The sequence below is a fragment of the Chlamydotis macqueenii genome, chromosome 4 (genome assembly GCF_036417535.1).
Source record: "Chlamydotis macqueenii isolate bChlMac1 chromosome 4, bChlMac1.mat, whole genome shotgun sequence".
Classification (NCBI taxonomy): Eukaryota; Metazoa; Chordata; class Aves; order Otidiformes; family Otididae; genus Chlamydotis; species Chlamydotis macqueenii.
In genome coordinates this window covers 29,004,484-29,021,602 of record NC_141559.1, presented here as the reverse complement: position 1 = coordinate 29,021,602, position 17,119 = coordinate 29,004,484, and the positions used below count along the sequence as shown (strand labels likewise).

Here is a 17,119-nt window from a genome sequence, read left to right as displayed (position 1 = left end):
AAGGCACCGGCCTCTAGGGCCGCGGCGCCTGCCGGGAGTTGTAGTCGTCGAGCGCGCGGGAGGCCTGGAGCCCCGCCCCCTCCGCCGGCCGGGCGGCGTCACGTGGGGAGGAAGAGGCGGGCAGCGCCGAGGGGGTGGGGCGGTGCGGGCGGCGTGGCCCACTGCGGCGTTCCGGCGCTCGTTCGGCGTGGGGCATGGAGAGGTACAGGGCGGGTACCCGGCGCCTTTCGCACCGGTTTACAGCCCGTTATCCCCCGAGCACCGGGCCCGAGGCCCGTTCAGTTTGTCTGTGCAGGATGGGGCCGCTCGAGGGCGGTGGTTTCAGCTGCCTGCTGCAACCTACCGGCGTCCGAGCCCGATGTACGTGCGTCATTCACCACCGACGAGTCCCGTGTTTCAGACCATCCGCTTTATTTGTTTCGTTTAACCTGATGTTTGCCGGTCCCACATTGAATTGCCGCGGTCCTCAGACCAGGCTGAGGCACGGCCGGTGGTCTAGACCCTCCGGGCAAAAGAAGGTAGCCAACAGAGAATCCTGCAGCTTCTCGGACGGGATGGCCGGGAAGCAGCTGCAGCCGGGTGTCGGGAACGCCAGCGCGTCCAAAGCGGGAGGCTGACGGTGCCTGGGTACAGTCAGACCCCTTCCAGGGAGGTGTGGGACAGTGGTGAACCACGCCAGGAGGTGGGATGTCATCCCTGCACGGGGAAACAGGAGTTTGCAGGATAAGAGAAAAGTGAGAGGCGCTTCCAATCTCTTCCCCTCACTTTCCCAGCTCCACGGGAAGGCATCCGTCAGCAGAGGCGAACCCAGCCCATCTAAGACCTGCTTTTTCTTCAGAAAGGATGCAAACATGGCAACCCATGCTACCCTCAGCCAGCACGCCTGACTTCCCAGGGCCGTCAGTAGAGCTTGTTTGAGGCGCATGGAGAAAGGGAGGCAGAGGTGCCTCCAGCTGAGGAAGCAGGTTTGACAATTCAGGGTGCTGAAGCTTTGAATGTTGTGAGCAAACTGCCAAGCTCCTGGTCCGATCATCCACAGCAGGGACTCTGTCTGTGGATCCCGCTGAGCTCATGTGCCCTGATTTCCTTCTTGCACCGTGGGGAGCAGAAGGTGGTCGTACTCAGCCAGATCTCTTCCCAGCACAGAAACGCAACGCAGCCAGGGTGCACAGGCTGGGCATACAACAGTACCGGCTGCGTGCTTCCGTTGTCAGCAAATAAGGCACAGGAATTCACAACTGTCAGGCACATCTCTGTCTGGCACAAACCAGACTCCTCCCAGTAATTCAGTGTGTCAAGAATTGTACGTAGCTCTAAGGACATGTCGGTACGGGGTCTGCACAGGCACTGCATCTCTTAGGGACAGCTCCCGAAGCTGTCAGCTCCCAATGCTGTCGGCTCCCATCCTCCTGGGCACACTGCATTCCTAAGCCCATCTGGCAGTTTAAGGCACCGCGAGGCTCACCTGGGCACACTGTCCTTTAGCTAAATGTCTACTCCTGGGTGGGCCGCGGAACATTTTGGAGTTTATCTGCCGTCACGCCTATACATGAACTGCTATGCAGATGTGTCTCCTTCCCTTGTCTGGGATGTGTCTGAAAGTAGAGAGGCAGGCTCACATTCAGCATCTGTGTGTCAGTAACAACTCTAAAGCTAGTTTACTAAAATGCTGTTTCTGGGAGAGCAATCATGTCTGTTGCTGTATGCTCAGAAAACAGCATCTCAAAATACAGAATCCTGAGAGGTGGAGCCCTGTCAAAGAGAGGAAAAGACAAAGATAGAAGGGCTATGATTTTAAAACCAAGAGGCCTTAACGCTTGACACTGCTGATGTTTTGCTCCACTGTTTTAACTGACTCAGTCTCTTTCCACTACCAGCTAGAATTATATTTATGACCATAATAACTACAGGGGTTGCAGCAGTTACATTTTCCCCAGCCCCTGGCCCTCAATTAAATGAATTAGAAGTTCTGAGAAATTTATTCCAGCCACTATGGGAGAAAACAATCACTTTGCTGTGTGCAAATAGCAGGGTGGCAGCCCTGCAGAAATCAAGCACAAAAGGAGACCTACCACAGCTGAAATTTTTTATGGTTCCACAGGAGATTGGAAGGCTATAAAGGATAACTGAATTGCCACAGCACTCCTGATTTACAAAAAGGGTCTAAAAATTAAATGGAGCTATTTTAAGAAATAGGATATTCAAGCAGTATAGTGGAGCCTGTATTTCAGACTGCAATTCATGAGCAAAAATAATACCTGATCAGATGAACAGTAGAAATACAGCAGTATGAGAGGGGTAACAGTACATTTGAGCTCTAAGTTAGTTCCATGAGAAAAAGCTGCAGCAGTGCAGAATTCATGTGAGGCTCTGGAGACAGGCATTTTGTTTTCCTTCTGAAATGTTCCTGTCACAGAAAGTCTGCTAGGGGATCTGCATGCATCCATTCTGCTTTACCTGCTAAGGAGTTCATTAGCAAGCAGGGTGTTTCCAGGCTTTTAGACTAGGTTCATTCCTGCACGTTCATGCAGTATCCCCTCTTCAGGGTGATCTAGAAACGGAGGCACAGCATGAGGAACAGAGAGTTTGCAATTATGGTGGTTAAAATGCTTTCAATTCCCCCTAGAAATGTACTCTTCAAAGCTCTCTCTGTTGAAATAACTTTCCAGAGTCAGGGCAGTATTGCTCATCTCATGACAGAAAGGAAGTAAGAAGTTACATTCCTGAGAACAGAGGCAGTTAAGGGAGGTGAGAGAGGGATTTAGGTGCACCTTATTCAGCACTAAGTCTTAAGGTATCTAAGGAAGGTGTTGGGAAGAGGTGAGAGAAACAGCTGTTTAGGGCAGAAATGTGTGATTGGAAATAAATATTCCAGATGGTTCAGACAGGTACACATTCCCTTATCTGCTCCAGGCATCCCTTGGAAATGCAACTTATAATCCAGTTTTCTCCATGTGTATGTTGACTCTTCAGGGAATTCAGTAGATTCCTAAGGCAGAATTTCCCTCTACAAAAGTCGTTTGACTCTTCAAAGTATATAATTTTTATCGAGGTGTCCACTGGTTTTATTTTCCATCATCATTTCTACTGATTTGCAAGGGAGAGAGAGCAGACTTCTGGTCCCAGCCCGTCAGGCACCCTGTCTTCCATGGAACTCTCCTTAAAAACTGACATCCCATTTGCCATCCTCCAAACACTGGGTATTGGTACCCTTCTAAAACTGTAGTTACACACACCTGTTTGGAACTTCCATCTGGCCCTAGTGGTTTCTTACTGTTCATTTTATCAGTTTCATCCATTCTCTCTTCAAAATCCCTTCCATTTCCAGGATATCCACTGGTGAACACTGACTCAAATAGTTTATGAAATTCTCTGCAATGGCCTTGTTTTCTTTGAGTACTCCTGTTAATACCATGGTTATCAATTAGTTCAGCAGGCTTCAGGAAGGCTTCCTGTTCCTAAGGACTGAAGAAAGATTATTAGCTTTGATTCCTTTGGGGAAGACTCAATCTAACTGTTTTCTTACATTTAATCTGGAGGAATATGTGATTTTTTTTTCTATCCTTTTTCATTTCAGTATTACTTCACCGTTTTGTAAAGGAAGCTTCTTGTTTCTAATAACCTCCTTTAGCCTGTTGTTCACCTGTGCTGTCTCCCTTTTGCCCATTCCCAAACCTTCCTTAACAACCCAAGTGCATATAAACCTTAAGTTTGTAAAACGTGCATCTTACAACAGCTTCCTTGCTGCCTCTGAAAATTTAATTTAGCTGCACTTTTAAAGTTACTTTTTAACAAACTCTGTTATTTTTACATAGTTTGTCTTGTTGAACATGAGGACAAATTTGCTGAATGTCTTGGCTGCTGCTGCTCCTGGAATGATACTGCATCGAAGTACCTTAAGGCAGTTGTTACAGAACAACTCTTCAAATATGAGATTTCAGACCAGACCCTGAATGCTACTCAAGGTGAAGTCAAAAGCTGTCTGTCTTCTTGTGGGCTTTCCAACAAGCTGTTCCATGGAAGAGACACTGAAAATGTCTTAAAATCAGTCTCTGTATTACATCTAGGTGTAACATTTGTACAAATTACATACAAGCAATAAAATCTTCTCTTCCTGCTGTATTTTCTGCCCTTGCTGATCAACTTCATCTTCCTTGGCATTTCATTGTTAGTAAACCAGACCCAATGTTGAGTTGGTTAATTATGGAAAAAGTCAGTAGTTATTTGTACTCCTCTAAAATCTCCCTCTTTAGGCTTGACATGTTAACCTATGCAGATATTATTTGATTTCTATTAATTGGATTTGATTTAAATGGCAGCTTTTCCAAAAACAAAATGGTTTTAAGGGGAGGTCTGTCACTCTGAAAACTGGCCAACGCAGCCTAAAATATTGCCTGGCTCAGTAACTCCTATGGGGACTATTGCACTGTGAGACTGTTACTGGAAGAACAGCAGAAAAAGTACTGGGAAGGGCTTATGGTACTCAGGCAAAAGGGCAAGGCAAAAAAGGCAAAAGTACTTCAGGGCTCAGGATTTTTATAGGGCTCCAGACAGGGGATGGATACATGAATGTTTTAATAAAAAGTATCTATTACTGGCAGTATCAGTACACAATCCTGGAGAGAGGCCATGGTCTCCAAGCCAACACGGTGATGCAGGGTACGGCGGCATCATACTCATTGTTTCTTTACTAATAGCAGAGAGAATAAAGCTGCTTTCTACTATATTTGTTTGTAGATCACTGAATGGCTATTGGTTATAATGAAAATATATTGGAACAGTAAATTTTCTGCTGTATTTTTTCTGCCTTGGAATTCATTTTAGTGTTATGATTTGACTTTTATTTAACAAAGGCAGAGGGTTCAATAAAGTAATGCTTCTGCCACCTGATGTCTCTAAAGGAAAACACAACAAAAACGTATTTCAGTTCTTAACCTTTTATAATACTGTTTTATAAAATAAATACTGAAAAAGTTTTCACAAGAAAAGAACTGAGACATATCTTCCCAGTGATAAAACAGAAATTAAGAAAGAAAATATTTCACGCTATGCTGTATCAGGTTAAACAACGTTACGATGGCAAAATAGGAACATAATCTATTAAATTTGTGCATTCAGAAAGTACATCAATACATGCAGAAGCATTACTTTTTTTGTCTGGTGAAATACTCTTTATTTTATCTATTTGATACAATGTGGTTCCTAGTAATTCTTTACAGACTTTTTAATGTGAACACAGTAATTAATAAGCATTCCTATTTATTTGCCGGGTGGATCTGATATGCCATTTTACTTGTTTGTCAACCACGTGCATTCTTTGACTGCCTGTTTTAATCCTGCCTTTAAGTCTCTTAACATAAATAAAGATAATCCATCCAGAATCCTCTTCCTCTACTATCATTTTATCCTCGGCTTCTTCTGCGTTTCACTTTGTATTTTTATTCTAAATGAGCCAAGTGTACAGACCTACATTTTATAGCTTTGAATGTCATTTTACTGAGAAGAACTGTGAATGAGCGTTAACAACCAAATGATACTGAATGTCATAAAGTGTCTGGCTCTTTCACTGTTCTTATGCCATACAGGGATAAGAGCATAAAGTCCCCTCTAAGACAGGTATGCTTTCTACCAATGTTTAATAAGACAGGTGAATGTAGTACATCTGAGTTCAGAACATGGCCTAGCTTATTACCGCGCAAATAGGTAGCAAGCAGGTCTTGTGATTTGGTATATGTTTTTCTTTGATTTGTTAAGTTACAGAGGCACAAAGCTTCTGAAGATGACATCAGAAGTTATCCAACAGAGTGTAATAGCAATGAGAGGATTATGAGCTACCGTAATCTTTTCTTCGAGTCACTGACACACATAAGCAAGGTCCTCAGAAGTGATGTGGCTGCCTTGCAAGTGACATCATCTCCAAGCTAAAAGGAAAATCAAGATAGAAGGCACCCAGATGCATCCACAAAATCACACCTTTTGGAGTTATAGTGGAAAAAAAGAAGAGTGCGAAGTAAGAAATGTTGACTATCTCTTCTTCAGTAATCCTTGCACACTTTAGAGCTCTGTCAGTTTTCAGTGTGAATTTAAGTAGTTGTTAGGAATGTCTGTTTCATTCTGCAATGTGTGGCATCAAAGTCAGACACGTGCAAGTGTAAGCTCTAATTGATCTGCACACCTGTATCTCTCTGATTTGAGTGGAAATGGAGCAGATCACTCACATCAGCAACATAACAATTTTAGAATCATTGTGTTTTATGTGACTAAAAATCTGATCATCTTAGTTTGATTTTGAAATCTGAAAACAAAAAGAATTTTTAATGTCTCATAGTATTGTCTATGATATCTAAAGTGGAAACAAAATACTGTTAGTATTTTACTCCTATAAAGTCTTTTTTTTTTATTACCTTGACTTTGATGTCAAATACTGGGTGAAATCTCTGTTGATATCAGTAACATGCCCATTGAATTCATTGGGCCAGAACTTCACTCCATGACTTTATTGTGTTTCCACAGTAAAGAACAAAATTTTTTATCATCTCTAGAAACACTCATGGATTCTTTCAAATATTACAAGCGCTGGAGTTTCTCTCTTTAAAGCTTGCAACTTATTGGTTAAATAGGAATGCTTTTTATAAAATACTGTTTTATTTAAAAACATGTGGCTTGTTTTCCTTTGTTCTTGTCCCATGTGTCGTGGTTTTATTTAGTGAGGGGGGGGCCTAAGGTGGCAGCTTCTGTAGGAAACTGCTAGAAGTTGCTCCCCTTTGTTCAGTGGACTCGGCCGGGTGTAGGGCGGACCCACTGCTGGCCAAGGCCGAGCCGATTGGTAGCAGAATGTTCCGTGATAACGCCTCTGTGATAACATATTTAAGAAGGGGAAAACAGAAAAAAAAAAAGAGAAGAGAAGATATGAAGAAGCTGAGCGGGGGCAGAGGTGCAGAGGGGGAGGCGCAGGCCTCATGGGCCTTGCAGGCCTCACCCTCTGGCCTCTTGCCAGGCGGCCGACTGGACCCGACTCGGTCCAGCCCGGCTGCAAGAAGTGGAAAGGTGATGAGAAGTGAATAAGAATAAGATGTAAAAAAAGATCCTGAGAGACATCTACCAGCCTGTTGTGAGGAACGGCTGCAGACGCCAAGGTCAGTTCAGAAGGAGGGGGAGGAGTAATGCGGCTCCTGGCCAAGATTCCCCTGCAGCCTGTGGTGACGACCATGGTGGAGCAGGTTGTCCCCCTGCAGCCCATGGAGGCCCACGGAGGAGCAGAGATCCACTTGGAGCCCGTGAAGGACCCCGTACTGGGGGAAGTGGATGCCTGAAGGCAGCTGTGGCCCGTGGAGGGCCCGCTGGGACAGCTGTTCTAGAGGGACTGCACCCGTGGAAGAGATGACCCACGCCGGAGCAATTCCACAAAGGACTGTGGCCCGTGGGAGGGACCCCACGATGGAGCAGGGGAGGAATGTGAGGAGTTCTTCCCCCAACCATGAAGCAGCAGCGTGAAACAACGTATGCTGAACTGACTGCAACCCCCATTCCCTCTTCCCCCCTGTGCCGCTCAGGAGGGGAAGGTAGTAGAGATCATGTTAAGCTTGGGAAGAGGGAGGGGTGGAGGGAGGTTATCTTTTTCCCTGTCTCATTATCCTGCTGTTTGTAGTAATAAATAAATAGTTTTCCCCAAGTCGAGTCTGTTTTGCCTGTGACGGTAACTTTAAGGATTTCTCCCTATCCTTATCTCAAATTCCTCGAGCCGTTTTTCCTTATATTTTCTCTCCCTGTTCTCTCGGAGAGTGGGGGGAGTGAGAGAGAGACTGCGTAGTCTGGTCCTGATCGGGCCTGAACTACGACACCATGATCAACAACCAGCTTCACATGCATACATTGGAAAATACTAAGATTCCTGGATACCGCAAGAGTGTTCTTGAATTCAGAGAGAACCATCCTTAAATCACAGCAGAAATGTTGATCCACTATATGAACATATATGCTGCAAGGGGCAGTGTGGCTTGAACAAGCAAAACAAAACAAAAGAATGTGCAGGATCTTCCTTTCCACCACAACTAGGGAAAGCATGCTTGAAATTAGCTTTGATAAGCCTGCTCCAGTCTGAACCGTGGCTGTAGTGGGCCTTTCAGTAATTTAGTTTGTATCTCCACCAATGGAAGGGATAAGAGAGATGCAGGGGCTTACAATATATTGCAACCTCTTTTTACTCACAGTATTAGACAGACTTTGAAGTCTCACATTGTTTTTCTTTAAAGAGGAAAAATGGAGAGAGGCATTTCTTTAATGCAAGTCTGTTCGTTTACAAAGAATGTTCATAAAGTCTTTTTTTTTTCTCTGGCCATAGTAAGGCTATTTTGCTTTGACCATTGGTTTATCTTTTCCTCTGGGTACCATTTCTTACAAGGGCTCTCTTTCACTCTTATTTTTTAAGATTATGCTGCGAATTTTTTTTTTTGTGGCCATCTTTGAGACATTTGTCTTTGTGTGCATTTGTGATGTTTTGCAGTTTCTCTTTTTTACACGCACGTACAGATACACACAACCTACGTAACTGTTGCATTTGGTACAAGAATCTCAGTAAGTGCCTGTACCATCTGACCAAGCCATAATAGTGCACATTTGCATGTGGTCTAGCTCCTGGGTGGTATTTTTGCATTGTTTCAGCTATCGCTAAACAAAGAGGCATTTAATTGTGTCTTCAATGAGCCTGAACAGAAGACAGCTACTATACTCAAGAGCTTCACTGGTGAAAGTGCGATTGCCCAACCCCCACTACGGCAATGTAGAGAAGCAAAGCGAGGAGGGGGAACATGAGCTAAGGCACTCTCTTAATTAAGTAATGTCAAATTCAGTGGCCATTTTCTTCCTAACCAGCAGCTGTCTTAGCTGCCAGCTGCTCTAGCTTTTTTGCAGCAGCTATCTGACCCATGAGACAATGCTGACCTCTCCTTCTGCACTTGTTTGCTAACCTCACACACTCCCAGCCTTGCATCACTTTGGAGAATTCGGGAGGACAGCAGGAACACAGCATTGACATAAATCAAGGATCATGAATGGGCTATAAAATTTCTGACTCGCGCGCCTCTGTGTGCGTTTGTCTGTGACAGAGGGGGACAGGCAACTAGAAAGTGACATGAAAAGCCTGACAGAGAAAAAAAAGAGCTCTACTCAGGTAAGGTCACAGCAAAGGTCAGTGAACTTCCCTGATGAGACTGAGTGTGCCACCAGATAATGGGAAATGGCAGTGGCTGGACCTCCAGGAGGCGTGAATCAGTTCACTTATCAAATCAGAAAATCAAGGTCAAATTGGAAAACAAAAGCATTGAAATACCACAGAATCCACATAATTTTTATTATGGGGATGATAATATAGGGCTGCTTAAAAGTAAAAACTATCACAACAACAATCTTGGGTCAAATCTTTCAGAGCTAGTTATTCTATATTGATCCACAAATGCAGTCTGTGTTCTTTCCAAACATCGAGGAGGACAAGTAAGCAAATTTGTTAATCCCTCAATTAGGGGGCGCATTGTTCTCTAAATTAGATCTATTTTTAAATTGCTTAATTAATATATGCATCCTTGGCTTCTCGAAGTAAGCAGGAAAACAGCCAGTTTTTATTTTTCACTTCAGAAATGCAGTAAATAAATGAAACTGAGTAACAGAAGGAACCCTGTCTACTAGTTAGAATGGGAATCCTCTTTTTTTTTTCTAACCTGCATCATTGTCAACTACTACAAAATGAGCACAAACATATACTGACATTGTCCCAGTAAGGGCATTGAAAGACAGGAATAGGAATAAATTGTAAAGTTATACTCAGACATGAAAATAAATGTGAATTAAATACTCATAAAATTTAGTAAAGTATCCTAAATTAGTAATGATGATTATACTGGTCTCATCAAGAAGCAGATGATGGCATTTGAGCAGAAGACACTGGACTAGATCAACCAGTATGCTTCAGGTTTTTTACACTATGTCAGTGTCACCAAGTACTTGTAAACTCTCCTTAACCAGGTAAATGATGGCTACAACTCCTCAGGGTTCTTCACATGGCACAAAGCAGCAACTGAAGTGTACAAAGGTACCTGTTCTGCATTGCTTGATAGCTTGATTTCTTGGTTACTTGGAAAAGGACCACTGATTTTTCATGGGCTGTACACAGTACAATACCTGCTAGCAACATGGCTCATTTCAGAGTGATTCTGCCCATTCAGGAACATTTTGCTTTAAGGTAACACCAAGCCTTTAATAATGACTTGGATTTGGAATACATAAAATCACAGTTTCTGCAGGTGTCCTTTCAAGGTATTTCATGATGTTGGTTGACAATTGGTTGCCTGTCTTCAGAATTTGGACTTAAAGGCTGTCACAGCATGAGCTGCATGAATCAAGACGTAGCTTTTTTTTTACTTGTTGTAGAAAATAATAGTTGTAATCTTTGTATTTTACAAGAATCCTAGAAATCTCTCCTAATACACTCTCACAGTATTCTCTTTCTACAGACAACGGGCAAATATTATCAATACTAGATAAATGAAGGTGAGAACTGTCAGAAAGAAAGGTTGCCCCCCCGCAATGACACTTCAGTAATAGCATGGCATCAAATTCCTTCAGTTGTTTGACCATGCTGGTGAAAGTGTTTATCACACAACAAAGCAGGATCAGGTACTTTGTTATCTGTCGCCTTGGTCCCATAATTAGCTGGGCTACTTAGCCACTTTTTAAAGATTATATTGTCATAAGATAGCAAGTATGTTTGTATGAATACAGCTATTCTGGCAAAAGAATAAGATGTATCCTCTTCTGTTCCAGCGTTCGTAAGTGGAACTTTTCACTTAACCTCTGAGCCTAGGATATGTATCAATATTTTTTATTAAAAATGGGGCCAGAAGATCACAGGGAATAGAATACAATCACAGAAAATACTGAGATTACACTTTGGATTTTGAATCACGCTTTCTGGGCAGTTATTTGGACACCAGGAAACGACAAGAATACTTTCATAGAATCATAGAATCTTTAAGGTTGGAAAAGACCTGTAAGATCATCAAGCCCAACCATCAACCTAACACCACCATGCCTACTAAACCATGTTCTGAAGTGGCACATCTACATGTTCTTTGAACACCTCCTGGGATGGTGACTCCACCACTTCCTTTGGCAGCCTGTTTCAGTGCCCAATCACTCTTTTAGTAAAGAAGTGTTTCCTGACAGTCAACCTAAACCTCCCCTGCCGCAACTTGAGGCCATTTTTGTCTTTTCCTATCACAAGTTATTGGGGAGAAGAGACCAACACCTGCCTCCCTACAACCTCCTTTCAGGTAGCTGTAGACAGCGATAAGGTCTCCCCTCAGTGTCCTCTTCTCCAATCTAAACAATCCCAGTTCCTTCAGATGCTCCTCATAAGACTTGTTCTCCAGACCCCTCACCGGCTTTGTTGCCCTTCTCTGGACGCGCTCCAGCAACTCAACATCCTTCTTGTACTGAGGGGTCCAGAACTGAACACAGTATTCGAGGTGCGGCCTCACCAGTGCCGAGGGTACTAAGTCGAGGATAAAGACTGGTGTACTTTCGTTGAAGTCAACAACACCGAAGAAGGAAGAGAGAATCTCACCCTGCACAGCGCTGACCAAAATCACAGGGTGTGCCTGCCAGCAAAGTGGGAAGATGAGAGACAGAAATACAGAGTGGGATCCCAGCACTAAGGATCTAGCAACTACGCACTTCTGCAGCTGTTCTACTCGACAGGAATCCCTCCATGCTCTTTTTTACAAGCAGCTTCCTCTTACCAACCGACAAAAGGCGTCTGGCGGCGACCTGGAGTTGGAGGTGGTTTAGCAGCCATTGACAACAGCTCAACACAGAGCTCTTGCTTCTGCCAGCCGGGTTATCCTCTCACCAGGTCGTTCCCAACGGGCCTCTCTGGAAAAGTGACGGTTGCTGAAACGCTCCGCCGGCCGCTTCCCGGCTCGGGCCGCGTCTGCGCTGGGGCGGGCGGGGAGAGGCGAGGAGGGGAGGGGCCGCTCCTCCCCTCCCCTCCCCTCCTCGCCTCTCTCCGCCCGCCCCAGCCGGCGGCAGCTCCGGGCGGCGGCTCCTCCCCCGCCGCTCTCCGCGCCTGTGGCGGCCCGGCAGCATGGCGGCGGTGGAGACCCGTGTCTGCGAGACGGCCGGTTGCAGCAGCGAGGCCAAGCTGCAGTGCCCGACCTGCCTGAAGCTGGGCATCCAGGGTTCCTACTTCTGCTCTCAGGTGAGGCCTGAGGGATTCGGCGCTGCCTTGCCCGGCGGGCCCCTCTGGGAACCCGCCCGTTCCCCACGCTGCGGGCCGGGTTTTTTCTCTCTCGGGGCAGTGCTCTCCTTTGGCAGAGAGGAAACATGGAGGGAGGGAGAGGAGTAGGGGGAAAAAACGACCGTAATGAGATTTCCAGTCAGTAAATGGGGCCGGTGTGCGAGCGCTGGGCCGGGCCGGGCTCCGGGCGTGCTGCGGGGCGGAGGGGCCAGTTCCCCTCGCCTGTCCCCGGGCCCGGCCCTTCGTGCTCGGGTGTAGCGCTCCCTGCGAGTTTCGGGGAGGAGGGTCCGCCCTGTGCCCCCGCTGAAAGTTCCCCCACCCCGGGAAGGGAGCTGGAGCCCCGGGGTGTGGGAGTTGAGGGGAGGCGGCGGGATTCCCCCCTGCTCCTCATGGGTAGGGATAATGCGGGAGGTGAACGCTGCGGCTGCTCTTTAGCAGCCGTGAGAGGGTGCACGTTGTGTTCTCTGCCTGAAGGTTTGGGTGGTGTGTGTCCCTGTGTCCTCTCCCCACCCCTCCCCTTTAAAAATAAGGGCTTAGTGGGACGAAATGAGACGTGCTCATCAAATTCCAGCCTGTGCGCTTCTGTGTCTGCATCAGCTCTGGCTCTGGAGTTTTGCTTGGCTTTGATAAACACCGGCAGACTTGTTGCTCTGAAAACAGTTCTTCTGTTTCCTTCGACTGAATAAAAGCTTTTGGGGAAATTATTTGGAATGTGGTGCTCTACTTTTTTTTTTTTTAAATATCTTTGGATATTTTACTTTGAAGGGTACTGAACGGGGAGAGTCAGGTTAGGCCAGGTGTCATAAAACCGTCAGCTCCTGGTAAACGTATTCTGTAGGCCTCAGCTATCCTCACTTATTACCATAGTGTCAATATAGTTTTATCCTTAATTTAAGTAGGAAGGACTGTTTGGCTGTAGAGTGGCGCTTTGTTGGTTAAATTTTTTTTTAATAACTTAAAATTGCACAGTAAAATACATAGCCTAATACTTGGAACTTTTTGTATGTGTAATTTCTGTCCACATCAGCGAGGAAGTATGTGTTTAATTCAGAGATTAATGGTGAACTTCATTGTCAGAATTATAACTCAGGGTGAAATAATTTGAGTTTTGTAGATAAACTTAACAAAATCATTCAGTCGCATCAGCTAGATTAATTTACTGATTCGACAATTTTTTTTCTGAGTCAGGATGTAAACTGATAGTTATGGTTTGCATAGGACTAGGGGAAAACTTCCCACGTGCGTGTGACACACCTACTGTGCGGTTTCTGGTACTTTCCCCTGAAGTCTCTGGTGCCAGACGCTGGGAGTCAGTGCTAAATGAGATTGACTGCAACTCAAAATTGTTCTGACAGTTCTGTATCTCTAGTTCCCATGTGGTGCTTATAGTTGGTTTGTAGGGTTTGCTCTGCATTTTACTACCTGTTTCAACATGTCTGATGTAAAACTCATCATAAATTTATCTTCAGCATATACAAATAATGGCTGGTGGTGACAAAACCATTTGTTAACAGACCAAACAAGTCTATGTGAGAAGTTCTAGTAACATCTTCACTCCCTTCTCTCCCATCCCCAACTCGGCTATTTTTATATAGGGTGCAGAGATTCTTGTTTTCTATGTATTAGGTTTAATTCTTTTGAAATATCTGCTACTATTGTAAGGTAAAAGGGGAATTACCAGACATATTTATCAGCTTGTTTAAATAGGCTGCTGGATGACTGACTACATGCTCATAAAGCTGTCTCCTGCCTAGAAAATAAAATACTGAACTGGGAATCCCAGTCACCTTACTTCTGAGTGACCTTGGGTGTGATGTTCCTCCTCACTGTGCCTCGTTTTCTTGATCAGTAAAGTAGGTAAGCATTGTTATTCCCCATATGAAAGGTGCTTTGAAGGTTTTGGTGCAATGTGTTATGGAAGAGAGAAGGAATTCAGTAGGAGACTGTTTTCAAGATGTGCAAAAAATGTCGTACACTGAGAGAAGAGCCCTCGTGTTCAGCCGGCAGCAAGGACCTTCAGCCCCCCTTGGTACCTTCTGTGGGGCCAGCACAGGCTGCCCCGAGGTTCCAGCTCTCCCCATCATCCTGGTGTATGTTATGTGATGGAGGAGACTCACTGCAGTGCCTTGCTCTGGTGTCTTGTGAGCACCATCAGGAGGGTAGGTGAGGTGCCGCTGGCAGCCTGGCTGGCTGTTGAGATAAGCATGTGATAGGCAAAGGAGTCTTAAAAGCCAGGAAATTTTCTCTGAACTTACAGAAAGTTTCAGCTGGCAGTACTGGACCGGTTAGCTTTTGTGAAACTCTTCCAAAGTTCTCTCTTTGGTGGTTTTCTTTCTATTATGATATTACATGCATAAAGAACTGTTAGATAAGCTAGTGACTGGACCTAGGATTTTATTCCACCTCACAGCACGGCCTGCCTTATAGCTGGCACAGTCCTGTTCCCTCCCTCCAAGGTTGAAAGTTTCTACCCCTTCCATTAAGCTGGCCCTGATTCCTTGGTGAGCCACTTCTGGGATTTTTGGGATTTTCTTTTAATGGAGAAAAAGCAGTTGCATTAAATTTTCTGCTAGTTCAGCTCCCCAAAGCTGTGCACTGCAGGATCAGGAAACACCAGTGCTTCAGGAGCGTGCTTCCGAAGACCAGGCTTGTCCGCTGCGGCCCAGTTTGGCATAGCCGTAAAGTCAGCCTGTCCTTACTGAATGCAGTGGTGTTAGCTGCAGGTATGCAGGTGCTTACTCGGGGCTGAGGGCAGGATGGGAGTGACAAGCTACCTGACCTCTCTTTGAGGGTTAAGAGCATCTGTACAGACGTGCATGCTAGGTTAATTAATTTGCTTGGAAGCCTACAATGACTTGTCCATACAGCCCAAAACTCCAAGTAGAGTTAAAACCAAATTTGTAGAAGTGTTTTTTCTCCAGTGCTAAGAATAAAAAATAGAAAAGTGTGAACTGCTGTAGAAAGGTAACCATTATGGAGCAATGTGTTTGGATTATAAACAGTAACATATAATGTGTTAAGAAAAATAAGTGCAGGTGGTATAGGACTTAGAATCTCAGTGTAATGAGGAGATTGATTAAACATTATTTTTTGTCACTGCTCACAGAGAATTGAAGCAAACTTTTCAAGTAGATTGTATCAAGACAGTGATTTCCCCAGTGGACTTACCATTTGTGTTTCTCCTTTCCTTGAGAAAGGGACATTACTTTGGTCATTTATTTTCCCCCTCTTTCTGCATCAAAAAGAGTACATCTCAACATCATGCACTGAAAATGCTTACTCTGAAGTAATTTTACATCCTTTGAAATTCCTTTGAGCCAACACTGTTTCATCTCTGGGTGTTGTGCACCTTGGAAGCGGGGTACAGCTGTTGAATAACAGTTGTGCTTGTGGGTCATGTGTGGAAAGGGGGCCAAGGCAGCCGAGTTCTGGCCTAGCAAGGAGATTTAGAACTGGTAATGGAAACGGGGCAAAGATGGCTTTTAGCAGCAGAGGAGCTCTGAGGTGGTGTGCTGAACCCCAGCATTTTTTTTTCCTTTCACTCTGAGGTATAATGAGAGGGAGTACTCTGATGAGGCATTCTGTCTGCTGTTAGTCTTTAATAATATCTTAATTTAGGTTAGTAAATCAGGTACAGTCACTGCCAGCTACCTACTTTCACTGTCTTGCTTTCTCTTTTGTACAAACTTACTACAGTGTTGCGTGTCTTTATCATCTTAGACTGGATGACTGCATCTCACAGTATCTTCTCAATGTGGAATTAACACAGATGCCCAGCATCGTGTCTCAAGTGTGTTGTTCCTCTTACTAAGATGAATTTGCTATCATGAAATCTCCCTTTATACACATGTCAATGGTGTGTAAATCATATGTAGTATACCTAAACAGTTTGTGTTTAAATACAACAAACAATTTACATTTCTTCCATGCCTTCTACAAGCTGCTGAATGATAAACAGGGAAAGTAGTAACTGTTCTCGAGATGTTCAGTTACCACCTTTATATGAGCCTTTGAGTTGTAAATTCATCTTACTAATAATTTTATGTTGCTTTCATAAAAACTTCCTCTCTCATAACTATTTATGTCTGTATAAGTGTCTTGAACAAAACAAAGTAGTCTGAGGTTTGCTGGGGTGGGGGCATTTCCCAGCCAAATTCAGAAATATCTATTTCTAGCCACATACTGGAAACATTCTCTTGTTATAAAGTCAGTGGCCTGTGCTTCATTTTTTTTTTTCTCTGAGATTTGGAGGCCACAGTTGCTATCAGAATAGTAGTCCTGACTTATTCAAGGAGAATGGTTACCCCTTCCCGCTTTGTGTGCCCTTGTGTTGTCAGTCCCAAAGAGGCCCGGGTATATCAAGCGATCCAGTTAGAGTCAAAAGTGAGGGCTGTGACGTGGTGAAGCTACCGCATGTGAGCAGAGGTTGGACTTGTGTTTGTGGTGTTTGAAGGGAAACAATTTCTTTGAACTGTACAGTAAGCAGCAGCATCCACTCGCGGTGGTGAATACGCAGGTGGATACTCACCAATGAGGCTCTTTCCATTTGAGGTGGAGTATGACTTGTTAAATTCCTGTGACATGAAAGAAATGCTGCTCTGTTTTCTCAGTGGGTTTGTATACTGATGTACTCCTTTCTGGGAGGCACGTTTTCACTGATACTCAGATCTTGACCCTTGACAGCTTTGGATACTCAAGATCACAGTAATTTATGAAAAATTGTGGTCCAGAAGAGAAGAATGATGTCCCGTCCCCCACTTTGCTGTTTCCTTTCACCTTGAGTGTGTTTGGGGTGGGGAGCGGGGAGTAGTGAACCTGGATGAAACTACT

The 17,119-nt window shown here is 44.6% G+C and overlaps 1 protein-coding gene across 1 annotated transcript in view; it reads left to right on the top strand.

The window, feature by feature from the left end:
- Nucleotides 1–12,136: 12,136 nt before the first annotated feature.
- METAP1 (methionyl aminopeptidase 1) overlaps nucleotides 12,137–17,119 on the top strand; it is a 28,530-nt gene continuing 23,547 nt past the window's right edge. The window contains exon 1 of the mRNA XM_086746376.1: nucleotides 12,137–12,250. Coding sequence (XP_086602502.1) covers nucleotides 12,137–12,250 — 114 coding nt within the window. The remainder of the gene's footprint in view (nucleotides 12,251–17,119) is intronic.